Raw genomic sequence first — 22,252 nt, 5'->3', positions numbered from 1 at the left:
AGGGGGCGTGGCTTTGGGGCCACATGCTATTTGGTTCTTTTTGGTCCCTTCTTAAATTAGCATGGCAAATACGACCATGAAATGGTGATGTCAACCATACTTTTCAGCATTTCTCAGAAAAGCACTTGGGTGCACAATTCACAGACATCTGTCTTCATGAGCAAAAGGAGTTGTTTCACGTTCAAACGAAGCTACAGATGGGCCCTCAGTCATTTGGTGAGGGCAAAATTCATCAATGGTATGGAGCGGGGCTGAAAAAAGCCAGTCAGGGTTGGAGGGTTTGACTTGTTTTTCTTGAGAAACAAAGGTGATTTCACCTGGAGAAATGAAATCATCTCCCCTTCTTACTTTTCAGGTGAGAGGGCATTTTCAATCGCATCTTTCAAATTGGGAGCCCGATCGCTAAGGGAATCTTTGTACTCACCTGGCTTTCTGTCTGCAGATGAATAAGGCAACCACAGCCACCAGCATGCCAATTAAGAACAGACCAGCACTCACACCTTCGATAACTCCAAATAAAGGCTCTGCAAGAATCCAGGAGGAAACAGCAAACCCAGGCAGGAAAATTAGTGCTAAAGAACCAGGAAGAGAGCTACTGAAACCTTATCTCCCAAGGAACGTTATTACAGAAAAGTCTGAACGATGCCCATGCTGCAGTATTTACTATCAGATGGTGAGAGCATGCAGCCGTGGAGCTGGGGCATTGGCTACTACACTGTAACCACAGGTCCGTCCTTACACTTTGCAAGTTAATGGCGTTCGGCCTATAAAGGAATCTTATGCTCACTGGAGCTTGTATGTAAGGTTTAGGACACTCGAGATAAAGGCCAGCAGTTTGCCACCAAGATAAAAATGCTATTTCATTTGTTTGAAACAAGTATAATAGCATTGGGGACTTCGGCAAGTCCAGTGAATTATTGAGAACTGTTTTAATGAAATTGCATTTTTATTATCTGGTATGATCCTACCCCTGGGAGTTTGTGAATAGGTAAGAGTAGCCTATTTTAAAAACAGCTTTATTGAAATATAATTCCCAGACCATTCAATTCACCAATTTAAATTGTATCATTCAATGATTTTTGGCACAGAGTTTTACAAATATGACCACATTCAATTTTATAATATTGTCATCGCCGCTCAAAAGAGACCCCATACCTCTTGGCAGTCATTCTCCATTCTTCCCCAGCCCCTGGCAACCACGAATCTACTTTGTCTTCATAGATTTGCCCATGCTGGGACCTTTTATATAAACTGAGTCAGAAATATGTGGTCTTTGGTCATTGGCTTCTTTCACTCAGTGTAATGTTTTCAAAGTTCATCCATGTTGCAGCCTTTCTCAGTATTTCATTCTTTTTTTATAGGTGAATAATATCTCCTTGTATGGAATAGTATCCATTCATCCACTGACGGACATTTGTTATCTCTGTTTGGGGGTTATTATGAATAACGCGGCTAAGAATGTCCGTGTATAAGTTTTTGTGTGGGCATATGTTTTCATTTCTTTTGGGTATAAAATTAGGAGTGGAGTTGCTGGTTTAGCTAGATGGTAACTCTAGGTTTAACATTTTGAGGAACTGCAGAAATGTTCTCCCAAGCAGCTAAACCATTTTACATTCTCACAAGCAATGTAGGAGAGTTCCAATGTCTCCATACCTTTGGTAACACTCATCATAGTCTTTTGATCACAGCCATTCTAGGGGGTATGAAGTGGTGTCTTACTGTGGTTCCGATTTGCATTTCCCCTAATGACTAATGATGTTGAGCATCTTGTCATGTGCTTATTGGCCATTTGTGTATCTTCTCTGGTGAAACATCTACTCACATCCTCTGTTATTTGACTTTGTATTATTGAGTTGTAAGGTAACAGTTCTTTACGCATGTTGGACACACGACCCTTATCAGATATTAATTTGCAAATAGTTTCCCCCATGCTGTGGATTGTCTTCTCACTTGCTTCATGGTCTCCTTTGAAGCACAAATTTTGATCAAGTCCCATTTACCTGGCTTTTCCCCCCTTCTGTTGCTTGTGCTATTGCTGCCATACCGAGGAAATCATTTCCTAATCCAAGGTCACAGAGTTTCACTCCTACGTTTTCTTTTAAAAGTTGTATTGTTTTAGCTCTTACAGTTAGGTCTATGGAGTAGCCCATTGTTGAACTTGCATTTCAAGCCCTTGGATTTGTTTATTCAGTGTTGCTTTTCAAGACTCATTAAATCAACACAATCATTTTTCTTTGAATGTGGTTAATATTCTTTTTTGGATATATGTTTATTACCTTCCTTTACTGAACTGCACGCAATTTTTGTTGTTTTCAAATCGGAAAGAATTGTGTTTATAATGCCCCTGCTTAACACTAAATTATGAGCAAACACATATAAATCCTCTTAACTGTGCTCTGATCCCTTTTTGGTTTGAAAAGTGGGAGATTATCCCTATATTTGGCATAAATAGATGGGAGTGTTTGTGAGGCTGAGTCATCTTTTGTCATGCAGCATGAGAGACTGTTTTAGCTATGAAGAAGAACTTCCTGAGACCAAGCATTGTAGAACCCTGGCTCCAGGGGCAGGCTGGGACAGATGACGGTCTCAAGGAACAATGTGCTGAAACATGATGCTATTCTCAGCACGATGGTTATATTCTGAGGCAATGCAGTACAGAGGTTTAGGGCTCCAGCAGAAAATGCCCATATTCAGCTTTACTATCCTGGGCAAGTTACTTAAACCTCTTGGTGTCTCAGGTCTTCACCTTTAAAATGGGGGATGATAATAGTATCTACCTCAGAAGGTTGTAGTGAAGATTGGATAAACTATTTCATGTCTTCATGTGAAAGTATTTCATTTAGTAAATATTACCTAGTGTTATTTTTCAGGCTTTCCCTCTAAAACTCTAGAGAAGTTTCTTTCTTAAATGTATGTAAAGTCTTTTAACATTTTCTTACGGTGCAAAAGCAACATAAAATAAGCAAAAGGAAAAAATATCACCTATAATCCCACTACTTTGAGATATTCACTGTTAATCCTTTTTTTAAGTAGGTTCCACACCCGTCGTGGGACTTGAGCTAATGACCCTGAGACCAAGAGCTGCATGCTCTACCAACTGAGCCGGCCAGGCGCCCCTCATTGTTAATACTTTGGTGTTTTTTCTTCTAGTCTTTTTTTTCTATGCATTTCTATGTTTGTGCATTCATATATTCCCACCTATGACTGAAAGCCTTTTGTACTTATATTTTGGCCTGTGCAAGCTCCTAATTTGAATGTTTTTCACCCATTATTATTTTTTTTTTTTAAAGATTTTATTTATTTATTTGAGAGAGAGAGAATGAGAGACAGAGAGCATGAGAGGGAAGAGGGTCAGAGGGAGAAGCAGACCCCCTGCTGAGCAGGGAGCCTGATGCGGGACTCGATCCCAGGACTCCAGGATCATGACCTGAGCCGAAGGCAGTCGCTTAACCAACTGAGCCACCCAGGCGCCCTTCACCCATTATTTTTATTTTTATTTTTTTTTAAAGATTTTATTTATTTATTTGACAGAGAGAGACAGCGAGAGAGGGAACACAAGCAGGGGGAGTGGGAGAGGGAGAAGCAGGCTTCCCGACGAGCAGGGAGCCCGATGTGGGACTCGATCCCAGGACCCCAGGATCATGACCTGAGCCGAAGGCAGACGCTTAACGACTGAGCCTCCCAGGCGCTCCTCACCCATTATTTTTAAAAACTTCATTTTAATCAAAAAAATCTGATACTTCTACCTTCTTTTCAAGATTAATGCCCATTCAGCCCATTCTCCTTTAGAAGTAGGAGGAATTTCTCTAATCCACATCATCCAGGATCCCATAAAGATTAAATTCCAAGTGAAAAATGCATGTTCCCCTCACCATCAGCCAAGTCACCAGATCTCTCCACTGGAGGTCCTTGTTTGTAAGTGACATGGCAGTTGGGAGACTATGCGGGTAGATGGGGAGGCTACCTGTCTTACCTGACTCAGTGGTGATAGGCAAGGAGAAGAATGTGTCAGAATAGAGTGGCTTCGTGAATTCCTTCAGGTCCTCATCAAACAGCTGTGTAAAAGCTCGAATGCTGATTCTGAAAGGAAAACCGGGTTATTTAAGTGCCAGTGGCTGACCACGGGAGAGCTGACCAGGAAATGTGCTCCCGGAGCCACACGGTGGGCACCTGGTCCGTATGTCTGCTAGGCAGGACATGAACTATGGAATCAGATAGACCCAGGTTCATTCACGCATTTAGTCATTCATTCATCCCATATTTACTGAGCCCCTACTATGTGCCGGTCCCTGTTCTAGGATCTGGGGATACTGCAAGGGACACGGCAAAGTCCCTACCATCCCAGAGGTTGCATTCTCCGGTATTAGAAGTCAGATAACATTTACACAAATTTAATATGCCAGATGGTGATATGTAGCAGGAAAAAGAAAAGAGGAGAGTAAGGGAAATGGTTAGCAATGGCGATGGGTGTGGGGAACTGCCCTATTCAGCATGGTCATTGGAGGGCTTCTGGATTAGAAATCAGAGGAAAGTGAGGGAGGCAGCCATGCTTGTGTTCCGGCGGAGGGGACCACAGTGGGAAAGCACGGAAAGGAAGGACCAGATGGGGCCCAGCCTGAAGAGGAGAAGGGAGGAATTCAGGATGGGCCTAAAGAGAGCTGCTGAGGTGGCCATCCACATATCCATGTGGGATGGTGCCCAGAGATTAGCTGGCCCTAAATTCAATACACCAGCAAGATGCAGCTATGAAAAGATAAATTTGTAACCTCAGCCTGGATGAAAAGTCTATTGTCCCTGTCCGAGAACCTTGGTCTCATATTCCCTGGGTGAGTCAGGCCAGTCTGGAAGGCTGCATTCGGTTTCTGGGTACATATCTTAGGAAGGGTTAGAGACCGTTCGAGGTGATTAAACAGGACGACGACGACAGGAAAGACTTAGTAGAACATGATGGTTGACTTCAGATTTAAGGAATTCTCACATAGAAGAGGAAACAGACATTATTTTTCTTCTTGAAGGTAGAGTGAAGCCCAATAGGCTGAAAGGTCACAGGGAGGTATAGTTTGGGAACATAAAGTCGCTTTGCAACATCTAGAGTATGAGCTGTTGCATTAGGTAGTGAGCTCCCAGTCATTGAGGGTATTTAAGCAGAGGCTGAAGGAGAACCAGCTCTCAGAGAAGCTGTAGGAGAGCATCCCTGCACTAAGTTAAAGACTGCCTCAGGAAAAAAAAAAAAAGACTGGCTCAGGCCAGCTCTTGAGTTCTTTCTCTTTTCAACTGTAGGTTTGCTGAGACTATCAGGCTTGATTTATATGGGGAAACTTTCCCAGTGTTAATTTAAATCCTATGAAAGTGAATGGAAGTCTCTTTTTCCTTTTAAAAAAAAAAATCTAGATTTATTTAACCCAAAAGTTTCTGGGCATGCCCTGTAATAATGCTGAAATAGTATCAGGCCAGGGTGAATCATTCTGCCCCTCTGCCCCTCCTTCCAACTCATGCCCACGTCCAAATGCCATCTTATAAAATGAGCAGGACGATATTGATCAACCACATCTATAATTTCCATCTCTAAAAGCTGCTTTCCCGTCAAAAGTTGTACTTCCAGGAATAACAGGCTGTTGATGGAAGTATCGTGAGATGTCCCTGAAGGGTAACAAGCAGTCAGCTTGTGTTAAGTGGGAAGGTGAGGAGTTGGTGTGTGTTGCTAATGCATTGTACTTTTGGAAATTGAAATGAGTCTCTCTGGTGAAAAGAATTTCTTATATTGGTATAATGATTTATAAGTGTGGAAGAACTTTCACAAACATGGTTCTATTTGAGCATCTCCAACGTCTCCCATGTAACAAGGGAGCTTATGATATTACTTCAGAGATTTGGAACCTGAAGCTTGGAGAGATTCCGTGTCTTGCTCAAGATCACAGAGAAAGCTGGTGTAAGAAAACCAAACTCTGTATTTTCTGAATCCTAGTCCAGATTTCTTTCTCTTATTTCCTCTCAGCTTAGTTTTGGTTTAACAGCTCTGACTTCTGTCGGAGGGATGGTAAAAAGGGCCCAGGCTAGGAAGCAGAGGGTCTGAGGTCTAGCTAGCACTCTGTTCCTGATTAGATAAATGGCCCCTAAAATTTTTTATGCCTTGGTTTCCTCATTTGTAAATTAAAAGCCCTGGATACAACAACATTGACATGTTCTGTTCTGAAATTCTAGGTGCAAAACCCAAAATACAATATGGATGCCGATGAATAAGGACCTTTAGGAACCCAGGAAGGAGATCATGACCTAGTAGAGGATTACCTTAAACTTAGTGGGATCAAGAGGAACTCTGCTCTTAAACCCTTTCCAAAAATGGACACCACCACCACTTCTCTAGCTCAGCATTTAGCACCGCACCCCCCCCACCCCGATCCTGTCCCAGATCTTCCAGATCCCCTATCTTCCTGGGCTTGTCTTCCCTGCTACCTCTTTTCATGCTCTCCCCACAATTTGAAACTGGACTATTTGCTCTTCTCTAAACAGTCTATTTCTTCCTCTGCACTTGGACTCTCATTCTTCCCTCCACCCGGGATTTCCTTCTGTCCCTCTCTCCATATTTTCAAATCCTTCCTTACTTTTTAATGCTCCTTCAAGAAGCCTTCTGAACCTTGACAGCATATGTTTACCCTCATGTCCTTCAACATTTCTGCCTATATTTTACAGATGCCTTCTGTGTATATATATCTGAATAAGATTATTTTAATAAACAGATATATGATAGTAATGATTTCAACTTTATATGTGTCCAGAATCAGATATCTATAGCACAAAGTTAGAGATCATGTGGTTCAACTTCCTTCATTTGGGGAAAATGAGGTCAAGAGAAGCTGACTACCTGCTCGTGGTCACATTGCTATTCTATTTAGAAGAGAAACAAAACCAGATCAGCATTTTGCTAACCTCCAAACTGCCTCCCACCCATCATGATCTGCCCTTTCTCTTCCTATATGGAATGATGCTAATTATACACCCAGATAATAGGAACCCAGTAACAACTGGGAACACATTACATTCGTTGACATAATAAATATGCAAAGCAGCTAAACCTAGCATTTCCCATTTCTTTTCAATCCTATTTTTCCCCCCATGTTCTCTCCTGTCTACCTATTCTCTCTCCGGAAAAAAAAAAAAAAGATGCCTGACAGCATCGAGGGTCACTGTGGCAATCGTCATCTTGAGAGAGGCAGAATTCTGACTGCACTAAGCTCGGGGTCAGCAGCCACACAGGACACCGCTTAGCATGGGGTTCCCCCACCTACTTTGAAAGGCTAGGCCTCCTCTTACCAAGCATTATCTGCCTGGCATGCTTTTCACGGGACTGAACCAAATGTGGAGAAATATCGGAGAGTTGTGTTCTAGAAAGCAACTAAGTATGGCCTGAGTTGATTAAGGTATAATAAGAATGTGTAACTGTTCATAGAGCATCCTGGCTCATTCCCTTCTTTCTTCACAAATATCGAATGAGCGCCTCTTGGGGGCCAGGTACTTGTCATATTGTTTTGTCTCCTCTATTAGACTGCAAACTCTCGTAGTCTAGTGAAGAGGGCAGGTAACCCTCGTCAGAGAGCTAAAAGATGTTGGTGAGTAGAGGACTGGAGGGATGGACGGTCTGAGCGCTGCTGCGGAAACGGAGTGGGGGCCACCTGCCCAGCGCGGCTTGATGGGCTGACGGGTGCCGGGGGCGGGGGGCGGGTAATGTGGGGCTCGATGAGGGCTGAGCTGGCTTTTGAGGTGTATGAAGGGATGCACCATCCAGTCAAGGGAGGGGAGAGCATCCCAAATAGAAAAGAATGTGTAGAGGCTCAGAGGTATAAGAGAGGTATGTCACATTTAAAGGAAGTGAGGGGAGCAAAAGGCAGGGCGTACTTGCGGCAGATGGTGGGAGGCAAAGCGGGAGAGGCAGGCGGGACGCCGATGGCGGGGGCTTTCTGTGCCCTGCTCTGGAATCTTCACTTACTCCTGGAAGTGAATGGGGACCACTGGAAGACCTTCATCTAGAAGGGACATGACCAGTTTTGAGGGATCCTCTGCAGATGAGAGAAGAGAGGGTTTGGGAATTGAAATGCCATTTCCGAGGTCACACGGCTAAGTGGCCGCGCCTGGACTCCATGCGGGCTCTCCCAGGCCTGGGCAGCTGTTAGGGATGGGAAGGCAGGTGCCCGGGAGTGGCGGGCTCGGCGCCGACAGGAGCCGTCTACGGCTTCTCACTGCCCCTCTCTGAAATGGAGTAAGGAGTCATCTTCTCTCCCTCTCTTACAGAAAGCAAACAAACAAAAAACAGCCTCCACTGACCAACTCACAAATCAAATAGAGCCTTTGGGAGACTTTTGCTCAAATTTCCTTGAGCCCATGTGACCCAGGACCTGAGGCATTTCTTGATTCTTATAGAAACTGAAGGATTCCCTCATTCTGCTCTCTCTTACATTTTTCTCCTTTGCCCTGTCTGAGCTCTCCCCTCCTTCAGGTAGGCTCCTAGGGTCTCTTCTTGAAGGAAACCTCACTACTAAGTTTGTGCGTGTTTCCCCTGGAGATGCCGACCTTGGCTGGGGTAGCAATAGCATTTTTGTGGTGAGCCCTGGGCAGAGGTGTAGCTACGGAGCTCCTGCCAAGTGAGTCCTCCGGGTTAGGAAAACTGTCAGCCTGCCCACGTCGATTCCAGGGAGGGCTGAGAGTGCTCTCAGGTGTGATGCCATGTCATCGTCCCTTATGGAGCCTGCAGGAAAGTCTCTGCGGAGACTCAGCGGCGATATTTAAAATATGTAAGAGTCAGTAAGCCCTGGGCACCGACTAAACAGAATAGACCCTGGCCCACAGAGAACCTGACTGGCTGCCATACTGACTGGATGTCAGCTCTGCCGACACCCAAGAGAGACAACGCAGCCTCTGCAGAAGCACCGATCTTGGATGCCTACAGCTTATAGCCAAGACGGCAGCCGAGATTCTCTTTCTCTTGAGGATTCTGGTGGGGATGCTGTGTACCTGTGCTTATACCTGCTTTCGGGGAGCACAGAGCAGACCAAGGGCGCTGTCAGCGCCAGTGGCGGGAAGGGCCTGCTGGCTTCAGTACCGCTTCCTGGGGCCAAATCAAATGGCTGCTCCTTCTCATCTGTCAGCCTAGCAGGAGGAAAGCGAACTCCCGTACAGGCAGGAGCCTTTGCCTTTGAGAGTTCTGTCTGGACCAAAGAGCACTTTCATCTTTTCATGCCTTAGAAGATAAATAAGTAAGTGTAATGTCAGCCCTCACTAGAAGTAGAAGATGAAACCCTATCTTTCTTGGGTCTCCCTAAACTTAATCTTTCTGTTTGGACACTTTCACAGTCATTAACATGGTAAATAAACTGTTTGAATTGTATTAAAGAAGTTTGAGGAGAAAGAACCATCTATTAAGGACCTTCAAGTCTTCGTGTAACGAATTGGAGCTTTTGCACAACACCGAAGGCCTTCTTTACACATTACCTGTGAATGGAGGCAGGAACACAGCTTTTATAAACTACCCAGGAACATGCACAGCACTGTGGTAATGCTGGGTAGTAATCTACAGGAGCTCAGACGCATCAGGCACTCAGACAGCTGAGCCCCCGCTCCTGCAGCATGTCCCTTCTTGCAAAATGATGGTAATGCTTCTAACCTGTAGGCAGTGCGCGGCTTCAGCGGCCCGTCACAGAATTTTTGCTGGTTGGGATCGCATTTTCCACCCAGGCTCTCCATCTCTGCTCCCAGCTTAATGTTAAAACTCTTGGAGTTGCTGTCAGGACTTTCAGCACACTTGCTGGCAAAGTAATCGGTCTGATACATCCGGATGGAGGCGTTGTGCCTGTATTCTAGGTAGGAGGGCAGAGGGTGTTGCTGTTCCGGCTTCAGCTCGTCACTGCCTGCAGGGAGAAACCCACGGTGAGCCACTGACTTCCTCCTGACTTCAGTGACCTCACGGATCTCTCCCTAGGCTTCTAAGTCTGCCTCCTCTCTCCCACCATCTCCGGTCGGGTCCAAAGGGCAGACACTTTGATCTTCAAGGATGCGGTGAAAGTCTCCTAATGAAATTAGTTTCAATCCACTTCTTCTAAAGTAAAAATTAAAAATAGAGCGTGTGTGTATACAACATTTTATACACACACACATACATGGGTTTATATACACACACACCCATCATTTTTCTAGGAAATAAAATATGTGTGTTTGAGCGGTTAACTCATTGCATCAGACGATAAATGTGTTCCAGAACCCGAGAAAGCTGGACACTCCCCACTGTGAAAGTCAACCCACTCAATAAGCTCTCTGCCTTGCCAATGACCATTGTAGCTGAGCTAATAAGGAAATCCCGATGACCTAGGAAATAAGGAAGAGATAAGAGAAATCAAGTTCAAGGCCAGAGCAGTCACCCACAGGCACGCTCCACGTGCCACACCCAGTCTGATTGTGGCTCCGTGTACAGCTCTCTGTTATCTTGAGTACAGTTTAATCCTGGCTCGAATTTGGCCCCTCGTGCAGCACGCTTCCCAGAACTCTTCCCTGTCCACCCAGCCCGCTGTGTGTTTTGGCACTGCAAACTCGTTTTGATGTTGGCTGGAGGAAAGCATAAGTAGGAAGGTAAATATTATAGAGATAGGATACCATTTACAGTGCACTTCAAGGGGTGGTATTGCAGGGGTTCACCACATCTGGACTCTTGTTTAATAAAATATGTTCAAAATGAGTGGGTCTTGGAAATATTACCTTGTTGGCAGTAACTGAAAAGGAATGCTGCCTTTAGGATGAACATATATGCTATGAATGACATTTATATGAGATGGATTGCTATCTTAGATCACCAGGGGAGCACAGCCCATCTCCACGGACATCAATAATTGAAATCCACAAGGCTGGAGAACACAAGGCTGCCTGCCGGGCTATGGCTTCCTTTTGGTCACTGCCTTACACTCATGTAGTAAACCATTATCTTCACTAAAGCTAAAAATCGCTGCATAGTTTGTTGATTTCTCTCTTAAATCCTTATCTGTACATATAAGTCAATATATCTATTTATGAGATGTAAGGAAATCTGGGATGCACCCCTGACCCTTGACATTATTTAATTAATTATGCATAACCAACTTCAGTACAATTAAATAAAATGTCAAAGCACACGGACCATTAGATACCCCGTGAGACTAAAATACTGTTTAGCCTAGGAACCCCTCCAGCATTTGTCAGGCTTAAAGTTTCTCACTGCCCACAAATGGGTTAAAATAGCCAGGGATGTGTAGCACCTTAAACAATTTTGGAAAATATAAGACACGTCAAATATATGATGTCACTGCAGACACACACATCTGTTTTGGAGAAATAGGGCACAAAACCTCAGTGGCAAATGCGACACTCCTGTAGATGGTTTCACAAATGCCGACAGAAGCTCTAAAAAATCATACTTGAGGTTGTATGCAACGTTGTTATAACTCTTACCTAGTTATCTGCCTGGCCCGTAGGAATTAGGTAGACATGGAATAATTTGGTGGACTAGAAAATGAAATTTACTGTTGAAAATTCAGTAGAGAAAGGAAGAACGCCTTTCGGGATCATCTCTTCCCTCTTTTTAGCTCTTGAATGTTTTTTGTGAATCGGTGGGTGGTTTGGAAGCGCGTGCTTCCTTGAGGTGTTGGAGACTGGGGCGGGGAAGACACTGAAGCGTCCGGCTGCTTGATGGCAGAACCAAAAAGTACCCATCAGCACTGAATGAGCAGTGAAGGTTGTGCAAATCACTGCAGAATCAACGCTCTTCTAACAGCCTGGCACATCGCAAAGCCTCTCTACGTGATGGGTATTTATGCTATTGTTGCAGTTGCTAGTGTTATTATTTACCCATTTCATAGTTAAATCCAGTGAATAACAGGCTTTACTGCTGAAAGAGCCTTTGAGCAGGTTTTTGTAACATCTCCCAGCATCCAGCGGAGATAGGACAGAAGTCCATCAAAATTAAGTTTTCTACTCATCAAAACTTGTCACAGAGCCGCCACGGTGACCTCTGATGAAGCAGAGAATCCGGGATCACTTACCCTCAGCCTCTCTCACGACCACCGTGAAGTATTTCACAGCTCCGTTGGTGTCGCTGAACCAGCTGCAGTTGAAAGTGAAGTTGATGGAAGATTTGCTGATTAGCACATCCTTTTTATTCACCCGAATATGTGGAGGTGGAGGAGGGGGCCCTGAAAAGGATGGAGAAGGAACCCAGGGGAGTCAGGACTCTGCTCTTCCATATAAACAACCATCAGGGACATGCAGGCCTCCACTCGCCTACATCGGGACGTGCGTGTGCGTGTGCGTGCGTGCGTGCGTGCGCGGCGCATGCGCGTCTGTGTTTGAAACTTGCAATCAAGAAGACCTCCTCCTCCTCTCCTGGAGGGAAGTAGGCGGAGGAAGTGACTTGCCAGAGGCACGTTAAACATAATGAAAGAGGCGGCTCCTTAGCAGGATTTCCTGAAGTTGTAGCACCGAATTGCCTAGAAGCTCCCCGATAGCTCTAACTCTATCAGACAAAGTGATGTATTGAAACACTAACTCATTCAAGTACTCGAAGATCATTTATTTCACTTGTTTGCTGCTGGGATGCTTCACCTACGTACGGAGAAACGTTTCCGCATCCTGGAGGCTTTCAGGTTCTCTTTGCAAGTGACCACGAGCCTCGCTAACGGGGAGGTGAGCTGTGTGCCCGCGCACACGGCGGTACAGGCCGCCGTAGAGCCGGGCTCGCTCGGTGCATTACCTCCAGAAACACTTACGGTCTATCATTGTGATAGTGCTGTCTTCCACCACCTCGCTGGTCATGCCGGCCGACTGCACCTTGATGGACACCAGGTACCTCTTATGGGGCACGAGCATCATGATGTTGAGGAGAGATTTCTCTTTCTCCAGCTTTCTGGAAAACTCAACTTCCTGAGTGTCCATTTTCCGACATTCAATGCTATACCCGTCAAAGTCAGAGTCAGGAGGGATCCAAGAGCAGGCGATGGCTGTGGAGTTCTGAGGCCGGCAGTGCAGGTTTTGAATCTTGTCCGGCTCTACAGGACAGAGAGGGACAGACACGTCACAACTCTGGGAGACACGCTTTTTTTTTTTTCCTCATTTCCTTTGTGCCCAATGTGCTCTGAGATCTACAACAGTAATTCTCAAGACTTATTTGGATTGCTTTTCAAGGAAAAAAAAATTCTTAGGGATCTCCTGAGGAATTGCTGCATCCCAGACCACACTTTGAGAACCATTAACAATTAAAATGCTGTCCCTTCAGAAAATCACCCAGTGCCAATGTGATCGGAAACACAAATACTAAATTTAGCGTGGGCACTAAAATTAAGGGGCAGAAGTCAGTTGGAAGGTGGGGCTGAGCAGCCAGAAGGTTAAAAGGGCAGCTCGGCCTGTCTGAATTCAGATTCTGTTTACCAGGTATGGCTTCTTGAGCAAGTTACTTACCGTGTCTGCGGCCACATTTGTAAGGTGGGAAAATTAGTAAGAGTACCTACTTCCTGTGGGGACTGTGATGGGTCAGTGAGTTGAACCAGGCACAGCCACCTAGAAAACCACGCCTGGCATAGTAATTGCTCAGTAGATGCTAGCTCTACGAGAAAATTAAGACCTGTCATTGCTTCCTTGTCACCCTCTAGGCCCTGGCTCTCCCCCTCTTCCATTTTTTGCCTTCCCTGCTCACATGCCATCCTCCAGGCACCTGAACTGCTGACGGTTCCCTGTATACACCATGCTCTTCCACCCCCTATGCTCGTGGTCAGTCAGTTTCTTCTGCCCGACAGAGTGCCTGGCCTAGTAGGGACTCAGTGAAGATCAGTCGTGATCTCATGAGTGGGTGTGAGTGACTCCACAAGGAGTAAGAGATACAGTCTGACAGAAAAGCACCTGGCTGACCTGACCACGCAGGTTACTCACCAAACTCTAGGCCTCCCCAACCAGCGACGTGGTCTACATCTCTAATTACATCCGATGAAGCTAAATTGTATGATTTCCATAAGTAGTTTTTGAATTTGAATTTTAGCGGCTGAACCATTTAAAAAAGAAAAGTTCTCAGTTCCCCAATATGTTAAGTCAGAGGGGCTCTGGTCCTGTGTTTTAAGTGTGCCTTGGGGGTTAGGGGTGCTATGCTGGGGTGACCTCCCTAAGACTTCCCTTGCCTTGTCCCCTGTCCCTAGGAATTTCTGAGGAGCCTTCAGGCTCTTGAATAGAACTTGACAATCTGGGTCTAGAGCACTCTATTTCATTCTAGGAGTCAAAAGTCTTGACAAATACTTCATTTAAAAAGCCTGCCCATTGTTTCATCCACCACAGCAGAAAATACAGTAACAATTTTCAGATAGCACTAATCAATGGCATCAAACCATCAGAAAGGCTCACAGAGCACTGCATAAGATGGGGATAGATTTAAAAAAAAATAAGGTTAGGGGTGCCTGGGTGGGTCAGTCATTAAGCTTCTGCCTTCGGCTCAGGTCATGATCCCAGGCTTCTGGGATTGAGCCCCGCATCGGGCTCCCTGCTCTGCGGGAAGCCTGCTTCTCCCTCTCCCACTCCCCCTGCTTGTGTTCCCTCTCTCGCTGTGTCTCTCTCTGTCAAATAAATAAATAAAATCTTAAAAAAAAAAAAAAAGGCTAAAGACAGTTACATTTGACCAAATAGGAAAAATCCCTTCCATTTCATTGTTGGGTCTTTATCGTCCCTGCTACAAACTTCATCCTTTTCTCTTTTCTCCACCTGCCCTTCCTCCCCAAATTAAAATATATGTTTGGGAGCGCCTGGGTGGCTCAGTCGGTTAAGCATCTGCCTTTGGCTCAGGTCATGATCCCAGGGTCCTGGGATAGAGTTGGGCTCCCTTCTCAGCGGGGAGCCTGCTTCTCATTCTCCCTCTGCTGCTCCCCCTGCTTGTGCTCTCTCTCTCTCTCTCAAATAAATAAATAAAATCTTAAAAAAAATAAAATGTATGTTTGTTCATAAACCTTGTAGACTGGACTGGCTATATAACTTTCAGGGTCCAGTGCCAAGTGAAAATGCAATGCCCTGTGTTCAAAACATTATTAAGATTTCAAGATGGTGACAAGAGAATATTAAATGGAGTGTGGGGTCCCTCTAAGCACGGGGCCTGTGTGCCTGCACAGCTGGGGGCACTAATACCCCCCCCCCCCCCCCCCCCCCCCCCCCCCGGCTTGCAGAATAGATCATAGCGCTCTTTTAGGAACTATGCAGAGACCTAGTAATCCCTCACAGAGCAGCGCCTGTTGCTCTGATTTGCCATACAACCCCCTTCTCCTGACACCTTCTCCTTCATCATAGGACTCTTTGTCCTCAACAATCGTGACTTTGAAACACTTGGCATCTTTGTGCCACTGAATGAATTTGTGTTTCATATCATGGTCTAAAATATTTAGCTAAGTCATAACAGTTTAGATAAGAATGATCTCGAGAAAAAAAAATCAACCTGAAGATTTTTCAGGATAAGGGAATTGGACTTTGAGGCAAGCAGTACTTGTATCTTTTCAAACATTAACGGCTTGTTAATCTTTCGAACTCCTTCAAACCAAACCACAGCCGGACCCCAAAGGCACCTTCTCTGTTCAGCCTTAGAGCAAGTCTTTAGAAACACCCTGCCTGATTCATAATTCTGATAATTTGCTCAAAGAACAATATGGAAATTTGCTTCAGCCTCTTTCCTCAGCTTTCTCCCCTCTCCATTCTGCCTCTCAAGCCCATGTGTCTTCTAAGACCTCCAGTCATATCCCCATTCACTAAGAAATAAGTACCTGCTAAGTGCAAGGTGCTCTTGCAGGGACTATGAACAGTACGGAAGTGAATTAGGCACTAGCCCTAACCTCTAGGAAGGGAGAGGAGTCTGAAACGGCCATAATACAGGGTAGAAAGGAGAATGTACCGGAAGAAATGGAGAAAGAAGGTGCTGGGTGGAGTGCTAGACAACTTTCCAGAGCTACTGGTGGGTAGGAGTTAGCAAAGGCTTCCTGGCAGAGATGACCCCTCACCAAGATATTGGGAAAGGGGCATTCCAGGCAGAGAAAAGTATGAACCCAGGCACCCAGGGTGGGGTGGGAAGGTGGAAGATCAGGAATTGCAAGTTGTTCATCGTGGCTGGAGCATATGTGTGAGACACGGAATTGTGGAATGACTCTACATGAGAATTATAAACTCTGTTGTTTAACTCTCTGTTATCTTGGGTTTTCTGTTACCCACAACCAAACCCAATCCTATCTAATGCAATCCTCAAAGTTCCATCAGCCATTCTTCATAAAACACAACATTGCCAGTGGCTCTCCTTGTAGGCATGCCCCATTTGGTAGATGCCTCTCTTAGATTCCAGCACCCAGGACAGAATACAGAACTCCAGAAGCCATCTAATCAGCCCAGCCTCTACTGAGTTCTTAAATTGAGCACCTGTGTCACATAGCCCACAATAAGCCACCAAAAACCCATCCTGAGCTTGCCATAAATGAAAGTTCTTAGTTCTTTCTCACCTATTTCTCTTGACACTCAACTATTTGATTTCAAACTGCTCTCTGGATACAAGGTGGAGTGCAAGTTATAATGACTATAACATTAATGTTTGCTGACTAGGTGAAACAACTACCTGCTTAAATTTCTAACTTTCAACTATATATTTCATCACTAACCACTAACTATCTGATCTGATCTTAGAAACTACACATAGTGGTATTATTGAAAAATAAATATTTGGATTGAGGTTCCTATACTGAAAACCTTTGTTTCTTTGAGGTTTGTTTTATCTATCCCAAAATGCCTTTGGGAAGAAACTGATATATATTTCATTGTTGAAGTATTTTTATCTTTAGGATTTATAGCCATGTGTCCTAACTGATCCCTCTGTTTCTAGTTTGCCCCTTTCAGTCTCCACACTGTACCCAGACTGACTTCTTACAGTGCAAATCTGATTATGATTTCTTGGCTGAAAATCCCTCAGTGACTCCAACTGATTGAGGATAAAGTTACAGTCACTACCATGGTTCTCAAGACATTTTATGACCTGATTCTCCTAATCCTCACCTTTTATGCTGTGGTCAACTAAACTCCTTTCTGTTCCTCTGTCCTGCCTGGTCTTGGAATATTTTATTCTCTACCTAGAATATTCTCCACTTCTTTCCTCATATCTACCTGGTGAATCTTACCCTTTCCTTAGGTTTTGATTTGGAGGCTGCTTCTTCTAGGAAACTCTCTTGTATTGGGTCAGATGCCCTTACCATGAGTTTCTATAGAGCCAAATACTTCCTTCCTCACACTTCCCACTGAACCGCAAGCTCCATGAGGGCAGAGATAATTTCTTTATTGTCCACTGCTGTTAATGTTGAAGGAATGAACAAGTCTATACTGATTTCTGCCTAAATTCACATCTAATCAATCCCAAGTAAAGATGTGGATTTAAACCAAGCCTCACTGGAATAAGATGTCGCAACACATACTTTCCCCCTCCCTCCATCTGAGAACCAAGAGTAGCAAAACATGTCATACTTGTCCTCACGGATCCAAATATTGGTCGGCTATAGGTTTTCCAGGAGTCACCACTGACAGTCTTGACACTAAATTGATAGGATCTCCCTGGACGAAGACCATATATGATGCGTCCTTCTGATTTCCTGTTGCTGTAGGGGTTGAAGACCGTGATTGCGTCTCTGGGGGACCACTGCAGCTCAAAGTCATCATAGTCTGTCCAGTCTGGTGGCCCCTTCCAGGTGATGGCCAAGGATGTGTTTGTAACATCAGCAAATGACATAAGACTGGGAGGAGTTGGGGCTGTATGTAGGAGAACATGAAAAAAATCACATAAACACATCTGTGCCATAACATATGCAGACAAGAGAGCTGAGTGACGTCAGACATACTTTAATGTACTTTGGAGGAAGAGATACAATGAAAATCTAATAATAGAAGCTCCTATCTATAGTGTTTACTATGTGTCAGGTACTGTCCTCAAATGTTTTATGCACATTTTCTTTAATTTTCATAACCAGAGTTTCCTTACCAGGGTTCTGTGGAGCAGGAGTGGACCCCAAATGGGTTACACGTGTGAAGATCTTGGTTCCATTAGATTCTGAGGTGTGAGGGCTATAGTCCACAGACAATGATGTCCAGATAGCCCTGTTCATTGACCCCAGGGTGGCACACAGACTAACATCCGCATATGCCCAGGAAATAAAATAAAATATTTGGGAAGCATTGCCCATGGCAACACAATGATGATGTATATGATTATCGCTATTTTACAGATAAGAAAACTGAGACTTAGAGATCAAAGACCTTCCTAGCTTCACATGGGTAAGTTGCAGAGCTAAGCTAAGGACCTAGATCTTTTTCCTAGATTTTTCGTGGTATGTTTGTGGATAAGGTCTGTTTCCTTTATCCACTGTATCATAGTGCCTTCCCAAGTTCAGGGGCTAGCACGTGGCACACCATTATTGATTTCCTTTCTTCCTATTAAAACCATATCTTGAATGTGGCCCCACCAATACTAGCCTTTGGCCACCGGGCTTCTTACCTGTTCTGCTCTCCCCCGTGAGCTTGTTGCTGAGGTCCCCACTGTGAGTTACCACACACAGCGTGTACTTCCTTCCAGGAATGAGGCCATGGAAACGCCATTCAGTCAGGTCCTTGTCTCTCCAGTTCTCCTTCTTCGTGCCATTGGGGTTGTAGAGAATCAGCTCATAAAAGTCAAAGTCCCCGGAGGCCGGACTCCAGCTGAACCAGAGACTGTCTGTCATGTTCCGGTTGGATCCTCTGAGGTTACTCACGGAAGCTGGGACTTAAACACAGTAAAAACCTTTACTAAGAACAAGAGTTAGTAACAAAGGCATTTGGCCTACAGGTGAGAATACGTGTGATGTTGGGCATATAGTTGAGTAGTCCCCATTGTAGAGTCAGATCTGGCCTGTATTTCAGGGCCTGGGTTTAGGAGCGTGTGGTCTAGAGATGTGGTACAAATTAAAATAAAGCAAACCACCATGGGGGCGCCTGGGTGGCTCAGTCAGTGGTTAAGCATCTGCCTTCGGCTCAGGTCATGGGATCGAGCCCCACGTTGGGCTCCCTGCTCAGCGGGAGTCTGCTTCTCCTTCTGCCTCTCACCCTGGCTTGTACTCTCTCTCTCGCTCACTTTCTCTCAGATAAATAATAAAAATCTTAAAAAAAAAAAAAAACCCACCCTAGGTGGTGACTTCTGTATGCTTGCCACATGTAGTCTGATAAGCATCTAAAATGAGATCTTCAGAAATGATTTATTAAAACTGGTCCCCTTCCAGGCTGGCCCATCTCACTGACCAGGCCCCTCACCCCCTCCCATCCCCCTCTGGGTCTCTCTGCTCCCCACCCCCCCACACCTGCCCTCTCGTAGGCTCTCAGTTCCCTCAGCTCTTTCCTACCCACATCTATATCGGTCGAGCCTCACTTGGGAAGAGAGTGTTAACAGTCACGGCTCCCACTGTGTAACTTAGTCACACTGGCACCTGTCCTGTGGGTACGTAAGCTTCGTTATTCTCTGGAGAGTGAAGACCGTTGTCTCTTGATGGAGGAACTTTAAACATTAATGAGCAGAGAAGGGAAGATGTGCAGAGGGCAGATCGCCCTGGAAGTGGTAACACTGAGGCAATTCTACTCAGGGTCTAGGCAGATCTGGATCTGTTGCTCATTTTCATTCCCTTCCCCAAAACACACTGAGATTTTCCGTTGGGCACCTTGGATGCAGGGCTCCCCTCACCTGCAGGGCTCAGCTGAAATGCTTTCTCTGTCTAAAGTAGTATCTTGTCCTGTCAAGTCTCTCTGTCACATGTTGTTTCTTCCTTTCATAGACTCGAAGGTGTCCCCAAGTCCCCTCCCCTAAAAATCTGCGGTCTTCCCCCTCCCCCCCACCCTGCGCTAATGTGAGCTCAACGGGTCAGGGGCCTCATCGGCACTGTTCACGGTCAGAGTCCAGCAGTGAGCCCCGTGGCCCGCCTGCAAAGCTCTCAAAAACTATTGTCAAATGAGAAAAGAAAAATAACTGAATAGAAAAATAAGATAATGAACTCAAAGTATGGAAAAAGAGTCAATTCCATTTCTCATTGGCAGCCCGGAGAGATGTCTCTCTCTCTGTCTCTCCTTTTCCTGCAATGCTTTGTGTTCAGTTCATGCTGTGCCGTGTTTCTATGGCTCAGCACTCACGGCCTGGTCCTTCGCGCAGCGGCCCTTCCCCGGACCTGCCCTCCCCTCCATGCATGCCTTGTAGGAACCCGAGGGGTATGGCTTGAATGGAGCCACAGTGGGTTACAACCCCCTTGTGGCAGTTTGCTGGCACAAAGAGGAGCCAGACTCATTGTTCCACCAAACTCTATGATGTCCACAAGTGGTAGCAACAGAGCAGAAGCCAGTGCAAAAGCTATTCTGGTACAGAATCAAAGGTCTGATTTAGGGTCAAAAAGCTTGAAGGTCACAAGGTTCATATAGAGCTAGATCGTATATAGAATAGGAAACGAAGGACACATCACAGAAAAGCCAGTGAATACTGAGACAATTTCCCCGCTCTACACTCCTGCTTGGCTCTGGGCCTTACCTGTTCTACCGAATATGAAAGACTCATTAGACAGCTCCCCACTGTGAGTTACGATCACCATTTTGTACATTCGGCCTTGTAGCAAGTTCTGGAAAGAGAAGCTCTGGACTTGTGGGTCAACCTGAGCTCTTTCCTGAAGCGTTCGATCTGGGTTGTACAGAAAGATGTTGTACCCGTTGAGCTCCCCTTCTGAGGTGGTCCAGCTGAAGGACAGGTGTCTGGTGGAGTTCTCCGTGATCCTCAGGTTGGTGACAGCTGCCGGGACTGGAAAAGTCGAGCGAGAGAGTGAGACTGAGTTTTGGCACGCCCCCCTGACATAGCCCAGGCCCGAGGCCCACAGGGACACACTCCATAGCAGCTCAAAACACATGGTCTCTGCCTTCAGAAAATATTGACTTCATGAAGACCCCAAAGCAGAGAAGACTGAATTTTGTGCATGACTGGTGCTGAAACCGTTAATGAAAAAAACAAAAACAAAACCAAAAAACCACCCCCAAAACCCACAAGAGAACAAAGAAAACCAGGAATGGGAAATTATCTTCAAAGATGTTTTTTTGGGTTATGAAATAAATGTTAATCTGACCTGTGTGATTAAATGTTTTCTTAATACTAAGAGCTAGATCAGAGATCAAAAAACTATCTCTGAGTGCCATCTGAAAGCTAAGGAATGGCCGATGGAGGTGAGGGCAGCAGGGAGGGAAGAGAAGGGGGAAAGAAAGAGAAAGCAGGCAGAAGGAGGAGATTCGATTCAGGGATCGAGGAAAGAGAAGCAAGAGGAAAAGCCAAAGCCATTTTTTTTTTTAAAGATTGACCTTGGGATTCGATGACCTTCTTGGCCTTCAGTGGCACCTGTTGGCAAAGTGATCAGGAGCCCCCAGCAATGACCTGCTGCCAAACTGTTTGCACAGGTGCTGCCTGATGCCCCAAAAGTCTTGGGCTACCAGTGAGAACAGACCAGGACACCTGCCTTTGTCTCTGCTGGGTTCTCCTCCCTCCGCTCCAAACGCTTCCTCTTCCACTTTCTCCCTCTCCTCGCACCAGGTCCTTAAAAGTTGACATTTCTCATCATTCTATCCTTTGTTCCTTTCATACTCCGTAACACAAGCTGAGCACCCAATCTCATTCACTTTATGGATTGTGATGGTCTGAATGTTTATGTCCCCCTCCACCCCCAAATTCATATGTTGAAACCTAACCCCCAAGGGGATGGTATTAGGGGATGTGGCCACTGGGAGGTGATTAGGTCATGAGGGTGGAGCCCTCCTGAATGGGAGTAGTGCCCTTATATATGAGACCCCAGAGAGCTCTCTCGTCCTTCTACCATGTGAGGACACAGCAAGAAGATGCCATCTATGAACCAGAAAATGGGCCCTCACCAGACCCTGAATCTGCTGGTGCCTTGACCTTGGCCTTCCAGCCTCCAGACCTGTGAGAAATACGTGTTTGTTGCTTAAACCACCCAGTTTATGTTATTATTTCTTATAGCAGCCTAAACAGACTAAGACATGGATTTAACTAGAATTTTTGTCCAAATATTTATCTCCAGCTCACTCTTCTGAGCTTGGGCATATTTTCAATTACCGATGATCATCTCTCTCTGCAAGTCACTCAGACATCTCAAACAGTACGGAACTGAGCCCTGTCCATTTCTCCTGGACA

The 22,252-nt window shown here is 45.3% G+C and overlaps 1 protein-coding gene across 3 annotated transcripts in view; it reads right to left on the bottom strand.

Moving 5' to 3' along the window:
• PTPRB (protein tyrosine phosphatase receptor type B) overlaps positions 1–22,252 on the bottom strand; it is a 110,917-nt gene that overhangs the window by 18,109 nt on the left and 70,556 nt on the right. For all 3 annotated transcript variants that reach the window (XM_032420392.1, XM_032420391.1, XM_032420393.1), the window contains 8 exons: positions 20,594–20,857; positions 18,551–18,814; positions 17,527–17,808; positions 12,780–13,058; positions 12,057–12,206; positions 9,656–9,899; positions 3,974–4,080; positions 425–524 (listed from right to left, as the gene is read on the bottom strand). In XM_032420392.1, coding sequence (XP_032276283.1) covers positions 425–524; positions 3,974–4,080; positions 9,656–9,899; positions 12,057–12,206; positions 12,780–13,058; positions 17,527–17,808; positions 18,551–18,814; positions 20,594–20,857 — 1,690 coding nt within the window. The remainder of the gene's footprint in view (positions 1–424; positions 525–3,973; positions 4,081–9,655; positions 9,900–12,056; positions 12,207–12,779; positions 13,059–17,526; positions 17,809–18,550; positions 18,815–20,593; positions 20,858–22,252) is intronic.

Source organism: Phoca vitulina, unplaced genomic scaffold, assembly GCF_004348235.1.
Source record: "Phoca vitulina isolate PV1807 unplaced genomic scaffold, GSC_HSeal_1.0 scaffold23, whole genome shotgun sequence".
NCBI lineage: Eukaryota > Metazoa > Chordata > Mammalia > Carnivora > Phocidae > Phoca > Phoca vitulina.
This window is presented reverse-complemented; position numbering and strand designations above follow the sequence as displayed.